Source organism: Rhinatrema bivittatum, chromosome 9 (assembly GCF_901001135.1).
Source record: "Rhinatrema bivittatum chromosome 9, aRhiBiv1.1, whole genome shotgun sequence".
Classification (NCBI taxonomy): Eukaryota; Metazoa; Chordata; class Amphibia; order Gymnophiona; family Rhinatrematidae; genus Rhinatrema; species Rhinatrema bivittatum.
This window is the reverse complement of record NC_042623.1, coordinates 126,308,338-126,331,571: the sequence shown is the minus strand read 5'-3', so window position 1 is coordinate 126,331,571 and position 23,234 is coordinate 126,308,338. Positions and strand designations below refer to the sequence as shown.

Sequence of the window (23,234 nt, the reverse complement as noted above, 5' to 3'; positions counted from 1 at the left end):
GATGCTCTGATTTCCTCTCATGGCTTTCAATACCATCTTTATGCTGATGATTCCAAGATTTACCTCTTGACTCCAAAAACTTTTATTGGGAATCCAGTTCCAGATCTCAGCCTGCTTGTCTGATATTGCTGCCTGGATGTCCCGCCGCCACTTTAAACTCAATACGGCCAAGCCAGAGCTCCTTATTACCCCCTCCCCCAAAATCCATTTATCCTCTTCTTCCTTTCTCTTTTTTTTGTGGATAACACTATATCCTCCCAGTCCCTTCAGCCCATAACCTTGGAGTCATCTTTGACTTTTCTACACACATCGTAAATGCTGGCAAAATGTTGTTTTTTTCCGTGTCACATCACCAAAATTCATCTCTTCTTTCTGAACATACTACCAGAACCCTTATCCACTCTCTCTCATCACCTCTTGCTAGACTATTCTGCTTCTCACAGGTCTCTCGGAGATCCATCTCTGTTCACCTCAATCCATCTAAATTTCAGCTACATGACTTATCTTTCACCAAAGTCTCTACACCTATATAACCCCTCTTCTCAAATCACTACATTGGCTCCCTATCCATTCTTGCATAAGGTTCAAGTTCCTCTTACCTACAGGAGCAGCTTCTCACAATCTCTCCTTTCTTATCTCTCTTTACTTACCTCCTTATGCACTCTGCTCATCAGGCAAGTCATTCCTATTATTTCCCCCCCTTCTCTTCTACTGCCAATTTTCAACTCTGTGCTTTCCATCTTTCTGTACCATATACTTGGAATAGAATTGATTAGATTGCAAGCTCTATTGAGCAAGGTCGATCCCTTATATGTTTTTGTACAGTGCTGCAGAAATGTTAAATTGTAGTAGTAGTAGTAAGTTCAGAAATGGCCCAGGGTGAGATCCCATAGTGACATCTCAGTGGCCTGGCCCTTGTGTCACAGCCTCTGCTGCATAGTAAAAGCTTAAAAGGTGATTAGCAGGAGGATATCATCAAGAACTTCCCCATTCCTATGTGGGCTACCAGGGGTGCAAAATTCTTCTTCCTTGAATGAGATGCTTAAGTGTGCTGACTAATAGGGCAGGCAATGGGGTACTGTGGCCCGGATCTGCTGCAACATTGTGAGACCTTCAGAACTTTGCCAACTGTCACAGGCCTAGTCTGTCTGTGTGGAAATTTAGTTCTGCTTGTGGGATGTTACATCTTAGTATAAAAGATGTGCCATTTAAAAACTGTGCAAACAAATTGATTTGTGGATTTTTTTTTTCTGTTTTCTTGTCTTACTATTGCCCAGTCTTTAAATCTGGCCCTTGGCTTACTCCTATTAAAGTTGTTTAATGTTCTAGGCATCTGATAACTCTGAGCCTTCTGAACATTTCAAAGGCTCCTGATTATCACCAAGAGACTTCTCAGGTGTCAGGAGAGGAATGTATGAATAAGTTAGCAGGTTTATTAGTTATCGCGCACCAAAATTTTAAGGGATACATCCCCCCCCAAATAGGGAGCCTATCTAGCAATGTATGAGCATACATTTCATTCTGCACAACTCCACCAAGTTTTAAACACAACTAGTTGTGCCGCTAAATAACACATGTTCACTTTACATGGTAAATGATGCTATAAAGAAAGCATGTTAGCAGTATCTCTCTAGAAACATGCATTTTAGAAACTTAAATGCCAAGTGCTTTGTTTCCAACCACAACCTTGAATGCCTCTTTTTAATGTGGCTTAAAGTATGCATTTTGTGAAAATATATGTGTGCTTTCAGGTAATTGAAAACCTGCTAATGCAGATTTAGTCAACTTAACTACAGATCTTCCCTATTCTAGGTGCATAGATCCTGACTAAAGTTTTGAAAACGTACCCCTTAATGTATATTCAGTAACTTTGTTGGTTTTTTTTTTTTATGCATGCCTAGAAATAGAGATAATTGAAAGGGGGGGGGAAAACAAATTGTTTAGAAACAAAATTATAATGTCCCTAAAAGTGGCTCCTCCTCACGTTTGCACCCATTGCTTGCTTGAGAGGTTTGCCCATCCTTTGCCATTTCCCTTACACATAGATATTCCTTATGCACATATGTGTTTCTCACTGCCTTTGAAGAAGCTTGTTTTGTGGAACATTTATTTTCAAGTGGCTGGGATGAATCATCTGAGAGAGAATGGAATAGTTCATCGAGATATCAAACCGGGTAATATCATGCGAGTCATCGGTGAGGATGGGCAGTCTGTTTACAAACTGACAGATTTTGGAGCAGCCAGAGAACTTGAGGATGATGAGCAGTTTGTTTCTCTTTATGGCACAGAAGAATATTTGGCAAGTCATTTATTTCAGTATTTTATATATTTATGGATTTGGTATTCAGAATGTTCCAGATACATAGAAAAATGTAATATTTCCCTGCACAAGGAAACGCACTGTGAACACTTATGCAAAATAATGGGAGACTATTTTTCTAGCTTCTAGGTATTAAATTAGTAGACTAAATTATGCTAGTTAAAAATCATGTCATTCTTTTTTGAACAACCTTGTTTCTCACATTGGAAAGTATATTGAAATATATTTCTTTATAATTAAATATTCACAAATATTCTTTCTGGACATTGGAGTCCATCCCATAGTCGAAGAGGCTATTTAAACCATCTCTCCTGGATTTTATTTTTTCCATTGATAAGCAGGCTGAATTAGCCATGATCTGTAGGTGATGTCATCTGGCAGCACCGAACAAACTCATGTCTTCAAGCTAGTAGAGCTTTGAGTTCTACTGAGTATGTGTGGGAGTTGCCTCAGACGCCTTCTCAATCTTTTGCTGAGCACAGCCCAGACATGCACTTAGTCTCGCCATTCATTATTTTTTCAAAATCCTTTAAAATCTGTTTCTTTTTGTTATTTTCTTCAGTTTTCTTATTTTTTAGTTGCCTTGCTGCACTGCAGCACCTGCAACAACACTGCTCTGTGTGGCGAACCCCCCCCCCCCCCAAAAAAAAATGTTTGCCTTCTCATAAAGGCTGGCAAGAAGGAATCTCAAAAATCTATGCTGTGGTAATGTCCCTCAGTCTATTATCCTGGCTTTGCTCCAGACTATGCTCAAGAAAACTGTTATGCCTTTGGACAGATGTCCAGCATTTTCAAGAGTGCACTGCTTAGAAGAACTGTTTAAATGTCTCAGAAGCTGTACTCAGTCCTCCTCCCTCGTTGCAGCATTGCCTGCCTCACTGGGGAAATAAGTTGAGCAGGAGATCCTCAAAAACTCTTCCTTTGGCCCAAATTGAAGCCACAGGGTTGAATGATACAATCGCCCTGTATCAAACTGGAGCTTGCATTGAAGAAATTCTATCAGCATTGGCACCTTCAGCACATGGTGCATTGGTACGCTGGTTGCCCGATGCACTGATGCACTAGACGCATGTGAAATGGCTGGGGAGTGGTTAAGGTTGCTAGTTGGCATTGTTTTCTTTCTTAATTCCCACAGAGAAAGAGAAATATCTTCATACTGTACTTAGCTGATTTTCACGTTTATTGTCCCAATAAATTGGGTATATATAATAATCTAGGGCTAATAAAAATTTCAATGCACATAAGAATAAGGTATAATGTAAACAAGGAAAAATAATACAAATGTAATAAAAAAAAAAAGATACAAGAAGGTATTTGCATAAAATAAGTAAATGAAAACCACAGCGGTGAAGAGAAGTTATCTTCACTCTACGACTCCGTTTTTGAATTTTGAAATCATTTCTGACAGATATTTCAAGGATATATAGTCTTAATATGTGCCTCGCATTTCAACAGCCAGTGGTCACTCTGTTTTTATCCTAAGGAAGCCATCTTTGATGAAAAACAAAGATCTTTAGTTGGGGTATATTGAATTGTCTATATGATGCTGATCTGCTACAAGGCACACGTTAAATATTTTCTTGACATTGGATGATTCTTTTGATTTGCTTTATGAATGAATTGCAACGGGGCTGCTTCTAAGCACATTTATGGAATAGATTGATGAACCATTTATTATCCCAGACACATCATTATTTTTTTTTTTTAATCTATGTACATATATCTTTTGTTACCTGTTCTGGATAAATATGACTTTTTTTTTTTATATCTCCAACTTGTTTAAAGGTTGTTTTTTTTTTGCCAGAATTGATTATGATCACTTGAGGCCCATTGGCACTGTGTGTGACTGACCTGCAAGATTGCTTGCTACCTCGATAGTAAGATCTGGCTTTCTTTCCCCCCTTTTATTTTTACTTTCACTTTCTAAGTTCACGATAATTTAATTTGTGGTATATATATATTTACAATATAAAACTAAATCTGCTCACTTTCCTGAGATCATCCCATGAATCTCAGCGGTGGAGCAGTCTGAACTCTTAGGACTTCAGTGCTTTAGCACTGGCACGTCATGAACGTCTTGTGTTACCGCCAGTACTGAAGTGTTGTTTTCGTGAAGTGGTTTATATAGAATATCTGTTCTTTGTCTGAATTTCCTGCCAATACTCAGCCAACAATCATGCTTTCTTCTTTCTCATACATTCCAGCTCTAGGGCAGAGGGGTCCTGCCAGGTGTTGGCTCAAAAAGGTCAGCAGAATGTGACCTATAGGTAGCTCAGTAATGAAGATTTCCTGAGGGTCTCAGAGACTCACCACTAGCAAACAGCATTCAGTGGTTTAGTTGTCAAGAGAAGACAGAGAGCTTAACAGAAAAGAGAAGTAAAAAGGCTTTACATATCCTAAATATATATGTTCACAATTTATACAGCTCAGTCAGTGGTTCAGTTGTTTGGGGGCCTAACTGGCCTTGCCCATACAGCGAGGTTCTTCACATTGTTGGTCACTGTCTAATACAGCATGGTGCACAGGAAGCCTGGTTGTACTCAATGCACAGAGGAAACCTTGAAACACAGGGGAACTATCAGTGCTCTGTGCACCTGATGCACAGAAGATGCCTCAGTGAACCTGATGTGTCTGTGCACTAGACATACAGAAGAAGCATTGATGTACCTGATGCATAGACTAAACGTTGACCCACTATCTTGAAGGCCTATTGATGCACAGCGAAAAAAAAAAAAAGAAAGCATGGCTGCCTATTCAAGTCAAATTACCTCGATGCAACGGATGCATGCAGTGACAAAAACATCCTTGCTCTACAATCGATTGCATTACAGCTTATGCAAGCCATTCTAGCTCAGCTACTGAAGTGGTCGTCTTACTACCTCTTCCAATTACCAGAGGGCTTCTGATTACAAACTCCAGCTCAGATACACTTCATTCTGTCACTTTCGTTCAAAATAAAAAAAGGAAGAAACCTGCTGTTCAGGTGCAATAACCTATCTTTGTCCCAGAAGAGGATGTTCTACCAACTACACCAAGTCAGAGGCCACATCAGTCACTAAACCATATTGCAGGCTTACTGGGAAATTTCTTTACCTTCTTATTTAAAGAGATGGAAGACATAATCCAACCACTGCTCTCCAGCATTGCTGCAACAATATTTTAGATCAGAATCCCCAAATCCCAATATCACCCAACAGGGTGAACACATCCTCAAATCCCTTGATACGGGATTATTATTATTATTATCACTCAGTGGCAGTGGAGTCAAGTCGCTCAGAGGCAGTAGATCAGGGCTTTTCCCCTCAGATCCAGTCATCATTGGGGTCCTGTGTAAGTAAACCTTCACATTCAGAAGAGGTATCTGCAGATATGCCTTCTACCCATTTCCAAATATACCTCACCATACCCAGAACACCTGTCCTATTCAGAGTTTGTGCAAAATGTGGGGACTGTGCTTAGTGTCAAAGATCTCCCTCTTGGAAGTCTTCGGGCCCCTCCAGATAGTTGACATTCTGTCAGATCCAAAGACTCTCCCAGTCCACAACAGTCCAAACTGGTTGTGAGGCATGCCAGACTCTGGTATTCCTACAGCAAGGAAGCCACATCTTAATTACAGAGTCCAAAAGATCTCCGAGATTTAAAGTCTTCTGACTGCAGCATCAGTCTGCCCTGAAAAAGGCTGCTAGACAGTCTTGCAAAGAAAGCCTTCCTGAGCTCCATGCTTACGTCTCCTATTTCTATGCACCCATTCTGTATGGTAAAATATCCTCACAACTGTAGTCAAAATCTAAAGGGTTTTCTACAATTTGTGGAAGAAGGATCTGATCACTCAAAACCACTTTTGAAGGTAAAAGAATGCAGTTGTCCTCACTTCTATTCTGTCTACAATTATTCGAGCCCATTTCACGCACCTGCTCAGTTTAAACTGGATCTCTGCGTGTCACATGGCTCAGGGAGGGTAGCATCCAAGATGATTGCCATGGGAAGTTAGTGGACTTATCTGGTCTCATTGTCAAACTGAGAAACAGAATATAGTGCTACAACCTTATTGATGGTTCCTAAGCCCCTTCTCCACTAACAGATGGTCATATCTTCATAGGTGTCAATTCTGGTCTTTTCAGCAGTACCGCCTATCACATCTTCTAGCCCAACATCATTAGCCATTGCTGATCAGACCCTGGCAGCATGAGAGCTATTATCCTATGACTACAGCACATACCAGGGCCTAGTTCATGATTCTTCTGAACTCCATACCAGTGGGAGACAGGATCCAGATCTTCTTGGAGGCCCAGTAACCAAGGACCTCTAGGTCCACCATATTGTGGTGCCTATTCACTGTTTGCATTTCTCCTAGCTACCATCCCTTCCACACTATGCAATCTTTGTCCATGTTGTCTCACCTGGAGCAACGTTGCTGAGAACTGCAGTCTCTTCTTCACCAACAAACAATAGAATCGCTCCCTGCATCCTAGTAGGGATGGAGTTTCTACTCCCAATATTTCTTTATCCCCAAGAAATTGGGAGGATTGAGGCCCATTCTGGATCTGAAACTCTCAAATAAATATCTACTTTGAGAGGAATTCAAATCAGATTCCTTCAGCATGATTCTCCCTTACATTCAAACGCAGGAATGAATGTGTACTCGTGATATGCAGGATGCATCCTGCCCAGTGGCACTACATTTGCTTCAAGGCAAATGCTTCCCATACAAGATACTCCTGTTTACCTTTTTTGGCAACCCTGAGCATCTAAACCTAATGCATTGCAGTGGTAGCTGCATGTCTGCATCGCAAGGGGATTCATGTTTTTCCCATACATGAATGTCTGGCTAGTCACAGGAAACTCTCAAGAATAACCATAGCTTTCCCTACACAAAATGGTCTGTCCTTGACAAAAATTGGGTTGTTCTGTTCTAGTGAAGTCAAATCTAGGACCTGCTCAGAGAATTAAATCCTTTGCAGCAGGGATGGATTCATTGCAGGGAAGAGCATTTCTAGCAACAGATTGACCGTACTCCATGATATTGCTCATAAACTCGGCCTGATTTTCAAAAGCATTTGTATTCTTAAAAATGGGTTTTACACCTGTAAATGCACTTTGCCCGTGTAAACTGGCTTTTGAAAATTGCTACAATATATGCCATTAAATTGTCCATAGGATTTACTCGTGTAAGTGGCTTTTTAAAGTTGCTGCGATAGTATGTTACATTTACACATGTAACTCCTTTTAAAATTCATCTGTCAGCATGTGACAGCTAGAGTATTTCTTGTTGTATCAGGTCATATGCTGGTGACCATTGCATATGGTCCCACAGTCCTACTTTATATCTGTTTTCTACATTGGGGTCTCTGCTCTGATTGACATTAGCTGACTCAACCATTATCAACCAGGTTTCCAGGGCTAGAGTTAAACTGGTGGTAAACAGGTCTCACTAGTGAATGATTCTTTCTTGAAAGGAGGGGTTACTCACACAGTATCATTCTGATCTTAGAGCACCTGGTCTCACAAAGAGAGCCACTGTCACATCAATCTGCTGAAATTAAGGCTGATCAGATATGTTTTGTTAATGTTCATGCATCTTCTTTGAGGGAGGAGCATCTTAATTTGAATAAACTTTCAGATTGCTAGATTTTACATCAGCAAACAGGAAGGCACCAAATCCTGGCCTCTCTGCAAGAAGGTGTTAAAGTTCTGGAATTGTGTAGCCAGACATTGGCCTGTTCTACAAGTCACCTATTTTCCAGGAATTTCCAGCAGGCTGATGGACTGCTTCACCAGAGTTTCTCAGACTGCTTGCATTGTCTTTGTGACAATCAGCCTATCAATCAGGGAACAAGCCTCATGGATTCTTTTCCACCAATATCATTGATTACCAGGGTATTGCAAAAGCTGTTGCAAGACCGTACTCACTTGATTCTTATAGTTCCAGCGTAACCCAGACATGGTTTGTATATGTCGTACAACTTTCGAGCAATACCCCCATATGTCTGGGAACAGATCCTATGTTAACTCAGGACGCAAGAACACTTGGAGGTTGAATGTTCCGTAATTGATCACCTCATTTACCCTAGAGCGATCGAAAATGTTTGGTGCCAGTTAGAAAACCATCCGCCAGAAAGAACTATACTTTCAAATAGATTGGATATTCAAATTGGTACCAACAAAAAACCTTGGGCCTATATTCTTATGAGCTCAAATGCTTGCTGACATGCTTGCTGCTGACATACTGTCTCCTCTTCTTTGACTCGGGATGTGCCATTTTGTCAGTTCAGGTTTATCCAAGCATCTTAGTGGTTTACTATGTTCAAGTACATACTAAGTCCATCTCTACTCATCCACTGATATCGAGTTTTATGAAAGGCTTATATCACAATAAGCCCCAACATAATAACCTCCACTTTTGTGGGACTGAAATGCATCCTCTCTCAACTTGTGAAGCTACCTTTTGGACCATTACAGATGGATTCTCTTAAATTCCTGACATGAAAAATTGCATTCCTCTTTGCAATTGCCTCAACTACGGGAGTTAGCAAACTCCAACCTCATGTCTGCTATACAGCATACCTGCTTTTCCCTCATGATCAAGTAGTGCTTCACACTTACCTAAAATTTCTACAAAAGATTGCCTCAGCTTTCCAAATCACTCAAGCCATCGTACTATCTACCTTTTTTCCGAGACCGCATATCTATAAAGAAGATAGAGCCTTTTGTACCTTAGATTACAACAGAGCCTTCATCTACTATAAGAAAACTCAACTGCATTGCCAGGATTTGCATCTATTCATTTCTTACAACACTAATAGATTTGCTGTCACATTTTCCTAATGTGCATTGTCCACCTGGATAGCGGAATTTGTTAAGCACTGCTACACCCTAGCAGGATTGCGGATCACAGATTTGATCAAAGCTCATCAGTTCTGAGCACTAGCTTCTACTGTTGATTATTCAAGGTACTATCCTTCAAGTACATTTGCAAAGCTGCAACTTAGTCATCAGTTTACACCTTTCTGTCCCATTGCTGTCTGATCAGCTTTTCAAGGACTGATGGTAACTTTGGACAAGTAGATTTGCGTAACCTGTTCTCACAGTAGTCTACTCTCCACAATGGGGTCTGGGTTGCTAATATAATAAACGCTGTGCTGCAAACCATAGCTTTGGGGCTTACCAGAGATAATGACTAGTTACCAATGGAGAGAGCACATTTTCCATAGCTAGGATGAATTAGTTACGAGATGCCCACCCTCCTTGCTGGAAAGTTGACTCTGCTTTGAAATAGACTGAGGAGGCTTCTGAAGCACTGCTTGCATGGGAACTTCCACACATGCTCATTAGAGCTCAAAGCTCTACTAGCTTGGAAAGGTGAGTCCATTTGGTGCCATTGGATGACATCACCCACAGATCATGGTAATTCATCCTGCTATCTATGAAAAACACGCTTTACGGTAAGCAAACTTGCTTGCTAGATGCCACCTTTTCATTTGCTAGAATTTGTAGATGACTAAAGGATTTCTTACAGAGCTTTTTTCCAGGATTACGTTATCTATCATTCTCTTACACTAATACTACTGATGCTATTTCCCATAGACTGAGCTTATCACATTAACGTACAGAAGTTCATATTGCCAGTCTTGAGTTCACTCCACATTTCAGACATTCTCATGCTGAAAGATTTTATTTACATTTCTTTTTATCTTGTTATATAAAGGTATATCTGAACCATTATTACATTTTTATTATGTTCTTTTTGTAAAGCATCCGGACATGTATGAGCGAGCAGTGCTGAGAAAGGATCATCAAAAGAAGTATGGTGCCACAGTTGATCTGTGGAGCATCGGAGTGACATTTTACCATGCTGCTACAGGCAGTCTGCCCTTTAGACCTTTTGAAGGACCTCGCAGGAATAAAGAAGTAATGTAGGTGTTTAGCTTAACTGCAACGTTTTAATTTATTTCTACCTGTGTTGTCATTGTTAATTTAGTACTTGATATATAGAAATTATCATGCTGATCTATATATGTATTAGAATAGTTATACAGTCAATGAGATTGAAAAGACCAGAGGTCCATGAGGTCCAACTTCCTTTTCATTGCCCAAAGACACTGGCTAGATGTGGTAATCCAGAGGATTGTAAAAATAAAAAAAAATCTGTCTGTAGCCAATTCTGCAGTACTGTGAGATACCGACTGTAGCTGAAAAATCCATCTTTGTTCGTGCTGCTTAAGCTTCTTAACTCGATCCCCTCCTCTCCAATGCGATGGTATTATACCACGAACAAAGATGGATTTTCAGGTACCTCAGGTATCTCCAAAAGGATTAAATGGGGAGATTGAATGGACTTTATTCATGTGAACATATTTAAGTTAATTGATGTTTCAGCCGGTGACAGGTGTATGGGGACCTGTCAGTGAATTGCTAGCACGCGAGCAAGCGCGTGAAACATTTAAATAGACTCGTTTTGGGGACGGGTGCGTCTCTAAAGCGGCAAGAACGTAAAACTTATGGTGGTTTAGTGGCAAGCGTCTTATAAGGAGTTGGTATGTTATTCCCAGTGTGTGAGATGTTTATGCAAGTGTTTTTCTTTCAGAAGAGAAGTTTGAGGAACAAAAATACAATCCCATGTGAATTATGTTAAGCTACCTCTGTGCTAGCTTTTTTTCTGTTACTATTATGCTCCATCTTATTTCCTTAATACCTCTTATTTGCCCCCATTGAATCACCCTTTCATTATGCTTTTTGCCTTGTTTATCCTGTTGCTGTCGCCCCCCCCGCCCGTGCGCTGTACTTCTCCTATATGATGTAGTTCTCTTAGTTCATTGTAAACCGATATAATGTACCCACGAATGTCTGTATAGAAAATTTGTAAAATAAATAAAATAAAAAATAAATAAAATTACTATGATTCGGAGAGCCCTGATGCAGCAGGATGCGAAACGTGATATGTCGGACCGGACTCTGGGCTTTAAATTTTGACTGAAGGGGAAGTATTATAATTCTTTAAAAAATGTAATATAATAAGAACTTTTATAAAAAGTTTAAGAAATTTAAAATCTCAAAAAAGTTAAAAAGTTTACAAATTAAGGACATTAGGACCAATGATTAAAGATGACCCTAAAGCGGTGAAAATACTGAAGCGAATGTTATGAAGGTCCGATTTATATAAAAAATAGAGCAAGAAGTACTTTAAACATATCTCTGAAAATTGAATTAGGTGTAAGTTGGAGATCAACGTTTTTGAATAAAGTCTTTAATTACATTTTAAATTAATACAGAAAAAAGTTATTACTTAGAGATGCAGAATTTTAAATATTTTGAGCAGGATTTCCCTAGAAATTCACTGTAAGAGTGTCCCTTCCACTCGTTCTCCCTACTCCCCTGGCCACTTTGCCCTCTCAGGCCCCAACTCCTCCACCTGCCAGTATCTCTCCCTTCCACCTCTAGGCTCGACCCCTTCCACTTTATCGCTCCAGTATGAGCAGACATATCTGCACTGGTGCAGCATTAGGGGTGTTCCTAGTTAACTGTCCTTTTAGAGGTCTTGATAGAGCCCGAGAAAGTATGGCCTTAGGATTCCTAAGACCGTGATGGACTCCATCTCCCTTGGAGTTTGAAATTCTTCTCTCAGGGTTGTGGCCTATTTCTCAGATTAGTCATAAATGTGCTACTTGCTAACTTCATGGAATGCCCCCTAGTCCTTCTATTATCCGAAAGTGTAAATAACCGATTCATATCTACTCGTTCAAGACCACTCATGATTTTAAAGACCTCTATCATATCCCCCCATAGCCATCTCTTCTCCAAGCTGAACAGCCCTAAACTGTTCAGCCTTTCCTCATAGGGGAGCTGTTCCATCCCCTTTATCATTTTGGTTGCCCTTCTCTGTACCTTCTCCATCACAACTATATCTTTTTTGAGATGCGGCGACCAGAATTGTACACAGTATTCTAGGTGCGGTCTCACCATGGAGCGATAGAGGCATTATGACATTTTCCGTTTTATTAACTATTTCCTTCCTAATAATTCCTAACATTCTGTTTGGTTTTTTGATTGCTGCAGCACACTGAACTGACTATTTTAAAGTATTATCCACTATGATGCCTAGATCTTTTTCCTGGGTGGTAGTTCCTAATATGGAACCTAACATTGTGTAACTACAGCAAGGATTAGTTTTCCCTATATGCAACACCTTGCACTTATCCACATTAAATTTCATCTGCCATTTGGATGCCCAATCTTCCAGTCTTGCAAGGTCCTCCTGTAATGTATCACAATCAGCTTGTGATTTAACTACTCTGAATAATTTTGTATCATCTGCAAATTTGATAACCTCACTCATCATATTCCTTTTCAATCATTTTTATATATATATATATATATATATATATATATATATATATATATATATATTGAAAAGCACCGGTCCAAGTACAGATCCCTGAGGCACTCCACTGTTTACCCTTTTCCACTAAGAAAATTGACCATTTAATCCTACTTCTGTTTCCTGTTTTTTAACCAGTTTGTAATCCACGAAAGGACATAGCCTCCTATCCCATGACTTTTTAGTTTTCTTAGAAGCCTCTCATGAGGAACTTTGTCAAAAGCCTTCTGAAAATCCAAATACACTACATCTACTGGTTCACCTTTATCCACATGTTTATTAACCCCTTCAAAAAAATGAAGCAGATTTGTTAGGCAAGACTTCCCTTGAGTAAATCCATGTTGACTGTGTTCCATTAAACCATGTCTTTCTATATGCTCTATGATTTTGATCTTGAGAATAATTTCCACTATTTTTCCTGGCACTGAAGTCAGGCTCACTGGTCTATAGTTACCTGGATCGCCCCTGGAGCCTTTTTTAAATATTGGGGTTACATTGGCCACCCTCCAGTCTTCAGGTACAATGGATGGTTTTAATGATAGGTTACAAATTTTAACTAATAGATCAGAAATTTCATTTTTGAGTTCCTTCAGTACTTTAGGATGCATACCATCCAGTCCAGGTGATTTGCTACTCTTTAGTTTGTCAATCTGGCCTACTACATCTTCCAGGTTCACAGTGATTTCATTCAGTTCATCTGACTCATCACCCCTGAAAACCATCTCCGGAACTGGATCTGCATCGCAGATCGCGATGCAGAAGAATGATTGAGACTTCGTGTCCATTTTGAACCGGCAAATACTCCTATGCTGATGTTATCTAGATGCCCCTGAGGAAGCTTTGTTAAGCGAAACATCGGCAGTGTTTTGCTATTTCTTATCTTCACGTTATCAATGGAGTGAAGTACAGAAGTCCTTTGGACTATTTTTTATGATATTGAAAAAGAAAAAAATACACAAAAATAGTTTTCATACAAAAATAATTAAAGATTTTTTAAAGTGATGGTGAATGATTAGAAGTCCGGTTGGATTTGGGTTTGAATCACAATGTCTGGCTTGATGACACCATCACTATAGGCAATATTTTGAATTAAAAATCAGTTTCCCTCTTTTTTGACAGTTTTCCTATCTGGTTACTGTGTTGACTCTCCTTAATATAATTTGGTAATTGAAATCTCCCATTATTATTGCACTGCCAAATTGGTTAGCTTCCCTGATTTCTCTTAGCATTTCATCATCTGTCTGACCATTTTGTCCAGGTGGATGGTAGTATACTCCTATCACTGTACTCTTTCCCAACACACATGGGATTTCTACCCATATAGATTCTACTGAACATTTAGTCTCTTGTATGATCTTTATCCTGTTAGACTGTATACCCTCCCGGACATAAAGTGCCACCCCCCACCAAGTTGATGCTCCCCATCATTGCATATAATTTGTACCCTGATATAGCACTGTCCCATTGTTATCCTCCTTCCACCAAGTCTCTGTGATGCAAATTATGTCAATCTCATCATTTGCTGCTATACACTCCAACTCTCCCATCTCCTTAGACTTCTGGCATTGGCATATAGACATTTCAAAGTGTCTTTTTTGTTTGTATTAACAACCTGCTTTTCAGTTGTTAGGGATAATTCGGAAATCATTAGCTTCAGTGATTTTTTTTATGTATAGGCACATGGACTACGTTTGCTTTTATTGGAACCTCTCTGCTGGGATGCCCTAACTCCTCCTGTTTCATTAGTATCCTTCAAGGATACATTTCTCGGAACCATGCACTGCTTGACTGACTGTCTGCTTTCTCCCTTGTTCTAGTTTAAAAGCTGCTCTATCTCCTTTTTGAAAGTTAGTGCCAGCAGCTTGGTTCTACTCTGGTTAAGGTGGAGCCCATCCTTTCGGAAAAGTCTCCCCCTTTCCCAAATGTTTCTCCAATTCCTTACAAAACTGAATCCCCCTTCCCTGCACCATCGTCTCATCCACGCATTGAAACTCTCGAGCTCTGCCTGTCTCTGGGGACCTGCACGTGGAACAGAAGCATATCTTTAGGAAATACATATTTATATAATTCCGCAAATAGAAAATCCTATGCGATTTGTTTGTATGTTTTGTCAGGGTCAAGAGATAGAAGTAATTTTATTTGTTTAAGCCTAGCTATTTGAATTAATTATCATTAATGAATCATCTGTTATATGTAGATAATATTCCCTTGATAAAACCCATTTGATCTTCTTGTATTAAAAACAGAATAACCTGCTTCATTCTCATTTGCAGGACCTTTGCCAGAATTTTAATGTCAGCATTAATTAGGACGTACTTTTTTTAATGCGCGCCTAATCACTTCTCCTGGGTGCTTGATGCAATAGGCAAATGAGCTGCTGCACTAAAACAGATGCGCTAGGGATAAATTGTGTGTCCCTAGCATGTCCATGGCATCGAGCGCCCATTGACTGTGCACAACAACAGGTTTGGAAAATGGATGCTCATAATTTGAGGGTCTCTTTTCCTAACCTGACTGCTTTAAAGACCTTTATTTTATTTTTATGCTGCTTCTGTGGTTCCTCTAGCTTAGAATTGTGACAATATTAAATCGGAGGAACCAGAGAAAAGCACAGAAAAGCAGTATTTTCTGCTTTTCTGTGCATGACTTGGGGTGCTTTAACATGAGTTCCGGGACTAGTGTTAAATTTTCAGCGTATTACCATGCATATCCAGCGCGTGGTAACTTTTTACATTAGGCGTACTAGCTAATAGCCTCATCAGCATGTATTTACATGTGATGAATGCTATTAGCTGTGCACTGGTTTGAACGCGCGTTTTGAAAATCCTAATTCTGGTATTGCATTGGACGTAAGTCTAGCACGTCCAACCACATGTTCAGTGGCACCCTTACCTTAGCGCCTGATATTGCATCGTCCTAAAAGTAGTCTCAAGTAATTAAAAAGCTCATATGAAGAAAGATGTTTACTGATGTGGTATGTACTCCCTTTTCATGCATGTATCATTGCTGTCACATTTTTATGATCTCCCTCTTGTATAATAATCATCACATGTAGTCATCTGTTAGGCTCTATCAATTTTGATTTTGCAGTGCAATGTATTTTAGATGTATTGAGATTTAGCTCTCGCCTTTTCTTTGCTGGATCAAGGCATGTTACAGTATATGCCTCCATTCACCTTTAATTGTAGCAAATCCGGGAACCATCTTGTGAGAAAGGCAGCAGCATCTTACGCTTACACTCACTCCAGCAGACTGACCAATCTAATGTTATGATGGCTACAATTTTCTAAATTCTCCTGCCATTTATCAATTCCTTTGCATTTTCTCTCAAGTGCATTGATTTTTCTGGCATAGATCATCAGAGAACCTTCTAGGTCACTCACATGGCCTTCTAATCCCTTGATTGCCTCTTTTTCATGGACAGAAAACACCAGCTGAATAGTGTTATCAACCATGATCTCTAATTTGGTATCCATGCTTATAAATATTAGCTCTGTGACTTGATCATTTCTGTCATTCCACCTGAGCCTCAGGCATGCTTCTTTCTTCCCCATTGGATGACGCATCATCTGCAGGGGCCTGCATCACTTTTATCTGCCCCATTATGATTTGAAACGTTTTTGGTTTTGGTTTTTAACTCTGTCAGCCCACATGCATTGACAGAATAGGCTGTATTGGCATCCTATAAGTGTTGTCAATGCCATCAAATTGTGTGTGTGTCCCCATCTTATAACTTTTAAATTGCGAGACTGAGCTGAACTAAAGTGGGCAGACATGAACTTTCTGGTTTTCAAAGTTTGGGAGTGATTTGGGGGTACACAGAGAGTGGGGTAAAGTACATAGTTTTCCACTGGAAATGCATGGAATGAAATGCAAGTGCTTAGATTTCCAGAACCACTGGGCTGATCTGAATGAAATTTTATATCAGGATGGAGGGTATGAAGAACTTCATTTGCATGCCATCAAATGTCCAATTTGGGAGTGATATGGAGGTACAAAGGTGGGGTAGAGGTGGGAGAGAAAGAAGTGGTTAATTTGCCCATAGGAAATGTATGTAGGAATATTTAAGTGCTTAGAACTGCACAACAACTGGGCTGATCTGAATGTAAGTTAATATATAGATAGAAGGCATGAGGAATTTCAGATATATGGAATGAAAGTTATAGTTGGGAAGTGGTTTTGGGAGTTGGGAGAAGAGAGCAGAACTGACATCTTTCAAAAAATAATGCATGAGGTAGGGGTGTTGATCTGAGGCTATCTAGAAAGTGTCAAGTTCTACTTGTTTGTTTGAGAATTTTGTTTCTTGTATCGGTCAACCGTATTTGAACCTTAATTGAAATCTGAAGAAGGGACCCTATGTAATCCCAAGAGCTCACTTATTCCAACAGCTTTTTTGTTAGTCCTTTCTAAAGGTTTAACCTATAATAAAATATTTTCCCCTCAAATAATATGTGGTATCCTAGTTGTGTGCTCTAAGCTAAAATTTTATTGAAGGTCGTCAAACAAGTTGTAGGTGATACCTTATTATTGAACTAAATCAGTACATCTGTGACTAGATTTCAAAAGATAGTCACAAATATTGTGCATTAGTCCAATAAAAAGGTATTGTTCACAACTTGTTTAACTCTTATTTCTTCATATTTAAGTGGACTGACACGGCAGTCACAATACTTGGCTCATTGTAAGTCAAGCAAATTTTAATAGATGATACCTGTTCTAAAGGCACTGCCAATTTTAGAAAGAATGCTTAATTTTATTATTTAAATTGCTTCTTCAGCTACAAGGCCACAACTGGATCTCCTTTTTCATAAGGCTAATCGACTGCTAGTGACATTGTATTTGTTGGACACTTTCCTTAACTGTTTAGAGATCTTTGGTTTAGATGTTTATATCAGTACACAATTCAAGTATATCAAATATATTTAAAAATACATCAATAGTAATAGAAATTATATTTACTGAGACTAATAATGCTGTCTGTATATATTTAAATTTTCAAAGGTATAAAATAATCACTTGCAAGCCTGCGGGGGCAATATCTGGTGTACAGAAAGCAGAAAATGGACCAATTGAGTGGAGTTGGGATTTACCTATTTCTTGCAGCCTTTCCACGTAAGTTTTGGAAGTTTATAGCGTCTGTTCAATATAAACAGAGGCTTATCAGATGGTACTGAATGTCTGTATGCGTTGCAGTTTGGTTTTTGTTTTGAGGCCTCAGACCTTTCCATTTCTCAAAGTTTTTGAGTGTTTGTGGGTGGGAAAGGGTAGGGGATCAAAGTTGGCACTATTGCCATAACAAATATTTGTGGTTTGTATGTGTTTCTCCTTATAACTTTGAAACAGACCTTTCTCTACCAAATTTTGTGTGTAGGTAGGTTCATGGGAAGACATCAGACTTCTCCACCTTTAAAAATTGATGGTTTATTTATTTTAAAGGATTTATTCCCCACCTTTTCACAATTCACAGCGAGTTACATAAAACACCCAAAATAAAATAATGCACAAAACAACCAACAAAAACTGACATTGTACCAACCCTACTCACACAAAGCCTGCAAAAATCAAATTCCTTAAGCCAGCGGTTCTCAACCAGTGTGTCGCCAAGAACGCACAGGTATGTCGCCACACTTCCCGGTCCCCCGCTGACCCAGGTGCTCCCCCTATCCGAGCAAAATAGGTCCTCCGCCCGGGCTTAAAACGCTGATATCCCAGGCGGAATGCGGCAGGACAGCTGGAGTCAGCGGCGCCGGCATGCTTTCTTCTTCCCGCTCTCTCCCCCCCCCCCCCCCCCGGCCCAGAAAAGGAAGTGGTGAGCAGCGGGTACGTGCGTGGGAAGAAGAGACCATGCTAGTGCGGGCAGCATCGGCCCGAAAAGAGAAGAGAGGCGCAGCCTGAGGAATGAGCAGCGCCGCTTGGAGAAAAATGAAGAACAATTTCAACCCCCGCGGCCGATGGGACTCCTTTCTCCACGGGGGGTGGGGGAGTGAGTGAATGAGCAAGCATATGTGTTTGAGGTGCTGTGTGAGTGAGATAGCATGTATGTGAATGATTGAGAGCCTGCATATGTGAACGAGAGTATGTATGTGATTGAGAGCCTGTGTGTGAGAGAGAGTGCTTAGTCACCGAGATCAAAAACCTACCTAAATTGGAAGGCCTATAGTTGTTTTCTAAGTGAACCTGGGCAAATAAATACATAAAATAAAGTAAGTTATGGCCTATAGACTATTAGGCCAAGCAATGGCAAACATGCAGATAGACATTAAAGCAAATGTATTAGCCCAAATGGAGGCTTTGGGTCCAAAGAACTGGATATTGTCTGCATAGATTCTGAAGCCCATACCCAGTCTGGACAGATGCTTGCAGAGCATCTAAAGATAGCTATTAAACAGGGCAGATTTGGGGGGTAAGGTTGGCACTTTTTCCAAGCTACATTTGGGGGGTGGGGAATGGGGGTTTTGAACCAAGGCTATCTAGATGGTCACGCTTTTTCTACTGGTTTTTACTTCAAATACCTGCACGATATGATCCTGAAGGATATACAAGCCATGTGCTAATGAATTATCATTTAGGTCAGAAATTTTTTCTATTCTCTGTAGAGCTTCATCGGTCTTCTCAGTTATTATTCTCTGAATGTTCCAATTATTTATATGTCCACCAACCTTTGATGTCCATTCTCTCTGTGGTAAATGTAGTCCTTCTTGGTAAGATGTTGCAGATCTCCTTTTTTTTGTTTTATTGATCATGGCTGTTTTAACTTTAAAAGAAAAAATGCTTCTTCCTGTTCCTAAGTTACGTAGTTCATTTTTAAATTTGAAATATTTAATTCTCATTTCTCGTAGATGGGTCTCAAAGGATTCAGTCAGATTAGCATTCTTGAATTGTGAATACAAGCTATATACTCTATTCATTTTACTCATATTAAATTGCTAATGCAAATTGGACCAGGGAAATAGTTGTGGAATCTTAAGTAACCAAACTCTGGATTTTCATTACCATTCATCCATTTTGCATTATTGTCCATAGAGACATTTTCCTTCCAAAAGTGACATGCATACGGATGTAAAGGGAGAGATTTATTTGAGTTCTCATATCCTGACATCTTATTGTGAATCTGTTTGGTTGACAGACCACAGTCACCTTCATGTAGTGTTTGTCATCATTGTCCACTCGGGATAAGTGCAAAAAGTATCTGCAAAAGTTTGTCTGAAGAGGCCTTGCCAATCTTATAATTCTCCTTCATTATTATTGTTACTTTTTTTTTTTTTCAGTTTTAGTAAAAGTAAAGCTTTATTCTGATTATAAGTTTCATCATGGTTCCACCAGTCTCCATAAAAGGAATGGGCACAGAATATAACACTAGTGACATTCTGGGCCCATTGGGGAATCTGATATTCACCTGGTCTATGTGTACCATTATGATTTAAAAAATTAGGAGGATCATATCTATAGTCCTGACTAGGAAATCGTTTGTAGTTCAAAGGACTGTTTTCCCCTAAGTAAGGATTTGAAATTGGACAATAGTCTGCTATAATAGTATTAGCTGGCCAATTTCTAGGATGATCATATGTCATAATATAACAATGTACAAACTCCTGATAACAATACTAATTCACGAAATGTCTCCTAATTATAAAAAGAATCTAAAGGTTTTTAAAATTATAAAGAGTCTAAGGGTATATCAAATTCCAGTACTGTTGTAAATCCCTTAATTCTTCATTCACTACTTGCTGTAGTTGTGTAACGCCATTATGTTTTTGTATACCTAAAGTATGTCCTAATGTTTCAGCCTCTATTAGACTTATTGTTTATATGGCCAGAACCCTTTCTTTAACCACTATGGGGTATGGATAAGGCTGAAAGATCAGTCCTTATGAGACAGGGGAAATCTTAATATCTGCAGACATTTAATTCATATGTAATTCTCTTTTTTGTCTGTGTGTGGGAGTTAATGCATCAGTCTGATTGTTTCAATGAACAATCAATTAACTGTCCCAGCTGATCAATCACAGCTTTCCACTGCAAATGAAAAATAACCCCCAGGAATATGCTGAAGATCATAATTGGGGCTAAACCTAAAACCAGTACTAATAATGTAACTTTTGGGAATGCTGTATACAAGAAATGAAGTTTATATTTTACCCATTGAATTACAGTAGGCTTTGCTATTGAGGTTTCTGGAGGCATAGGAATCTCAACAGATATGGAACCAGGTTCTGTCAGTGAAGTTATCAGCTCCATTTCCACGTGTTCCTGCCTCTTTTGCCTGTTCTGCCACCACATCCACTCTTGGATTGTCATTGCCATCCTGAACACCCTACTGTTGAAATGGAGTGATTTTCAAATTGTCAATTGATATTATCTGTTCCTGTCCTTTCTTGTCAAAAATCACTACCGTTCTAGGGTTTATAACTTTAAAATTAGGAACGGGTTTATGCCAACATGGGCGTAGAGGTCTAAGAGTAGATACCCTTTCCTGGACAAGGAGGCCAGGAACAAGTGAAAGGGGGGGCATGGTGAAACTTCACAGTCAGTCAGGGAAGTCTGCAACTCCTGCAAGAGAGACAGATGACTCTGTGGGCAGGATTGGGCAGGCAATAAATCCAAAGAGGTATTAACATCAACACCAAACATTTTCTTATGTGGTGTAACCCCTTCCAAGTCAGGTAAACTATTCAGACCAAATTGTACCATAGGAATCGATGGAAACCACTGCAAGTCATGTCCACACAACAATTTAGTGAATGCTCGTTTTACATCAGACTTTTTCCTCTCCAACTTGCCACTACTTTGGGGGTTGTAAGGGGGGGGGCGCACTGTAATCTACAGTGATGCCTAAAACTTCTGGCCAGGACTGAAAAGTTTGTGAAGTAAAGGCAGGTCCCTGGTCAGAGTACAGGACTTTTGGAACAGCAAGTGCAACCAATGAATTGAGACCCTCACAGGTGTGTTTAGCAGAGGTAGCCTTAACGGGGTATAACCAACAAATCCCTGTACAATGGTCAACACATACCAATACATGATGTTTACCATGAGATGGGGGCAATGGTCCTGTATGATCGATATATATTTGACCATAAGGATTATTAGCACACGGTGGGGAAAGGTAAGGCACTTTTGGTCGTGTATTCGGATTTACCAATAAGTAAGGTTCACATTTAGCTAGTAAACTCTGTACCATTTTAGCCACATTAGGCCACTAATATTGTACCCTTAGTTGTGATAGTGTGGCATTCTTACCACCATGTAGGTAACCTAAAGAGAAATGTGCCATTTTAACCAGTCCCAACCATGCTTTTACGGGAGGTACAATTCGTAAAACTTCAGGCTTTAAAACATGACACACCCCATTTTTTACCTCATAGGTGTAGTCTTTAAAATAGTCTTGAGGATACTCTCATAGTATATCTATGACTTGATCTTAGAGTTCCTCATCAAGACCTGGCATATAGGTAATAACCATCACTTTGATTGCATTTGCAGCAGCCTGTGCTAGACTGTCTGCAAGGGAGTTTCCCACTGTGTATGGGAAAGTCCTAGGAGCTCTGTGTCCCGGCTCATGGATAACCTGTATATTCGGACACTGTAAAAGTAGCTCATGGATGTTTATCCACATAGCTACATGTTGTAGGGGTTTTCTTTTGGCCGTAACAAAACCATTAGAGATCCAGGTAGACAGATCATAGTTAAAAGATCATGCCAAATGCATGCTGTCTGTGATAATTAATACAGGTTTAAGTTATTTCTGAGCCAGTTGAATGCAAAACTAAAAGCTGAAATCTCTGCATATTGAGCTGTATGATTACCTAATGACATGGAAATTTAGGGTGAATTTGCCTAGCACTGTTCCCATTCCAGCAGCGTTATGTTTAGCAGAATCATGTGACTTGATGGCTGAGCCATCAGTATAAAAAAACTGACTCACATTCTACTAAAGAATGGAGAGGTATTAAATGTATACTATATGTATACTATATACATATAGTATACATATACATATAGTATACTATATACATATACTATATACATATACTATATATATGTATATAGTATATATACATATATATATACTATATATATACGTATGTATATATATATACGTATGTATATATATATACATGTATGTATATATATATATACATGTATGTATATATATATATGTATATATACATATACTATATGTATACTATATACATATACTATATACATATATATATAGTATACTATATGTATACTATAGTCTAATGTTCCATGTATTCCTGTTAGTTCTGTTACAACTTGTTATATTTATTACCATGTTATAATGTAAAATATTCTTATATCTATTTATTACCATGTTATAATGTAAAATAGGGCTGTTACCACCCTATTCCTTTAGTTATCTGGAAACCGATATGATATCTCGATTGAATGTCGGTATATAAAAGAAATAAATAAATAAATGCTGATTTCCCATCACTTCTTCTACAGCATCAGAGAGTGAGTGCAAGTCTGCCAAGGTTGTGTCATAATGAAATATTAGCTGCGGATCCTCAGAGTGCT

At 39.2% G+C, this 23,234-nt stretch overlaps 1 protein-coding gene across 5 annotated transcripts in view; it reads left to right on the top strand.

Annotated features, from left to right (window-relative positions):
* Positions 1-23,234, top strand: part of TBK1 (TANK binding kinase 1) — a 185,095-nt gene that overhangs the window by 49,066 nt on the left and 112,795 nt on the right. For all 5 annotated transcript variants that reach the window (XM_029616461.1, XM_029616463.1, XM_029616462.1 and 2 more), the window contains 3 exons: positions 2,118-2,299; positions 10,073-10,233; positions 17,697-17,807. In XM_029616461.1, the coding sequence (XP_029472321.1) occupies positions 2,118-2,299; positions 10,073-10,233; positions 17,697-17,807 (454 nt within the window). The remainder of the gene's footprint in view (positions 1-2,117; positions 2,300-10,072; positions 10,234-17,696; positions 17,808-23,234) is intronic.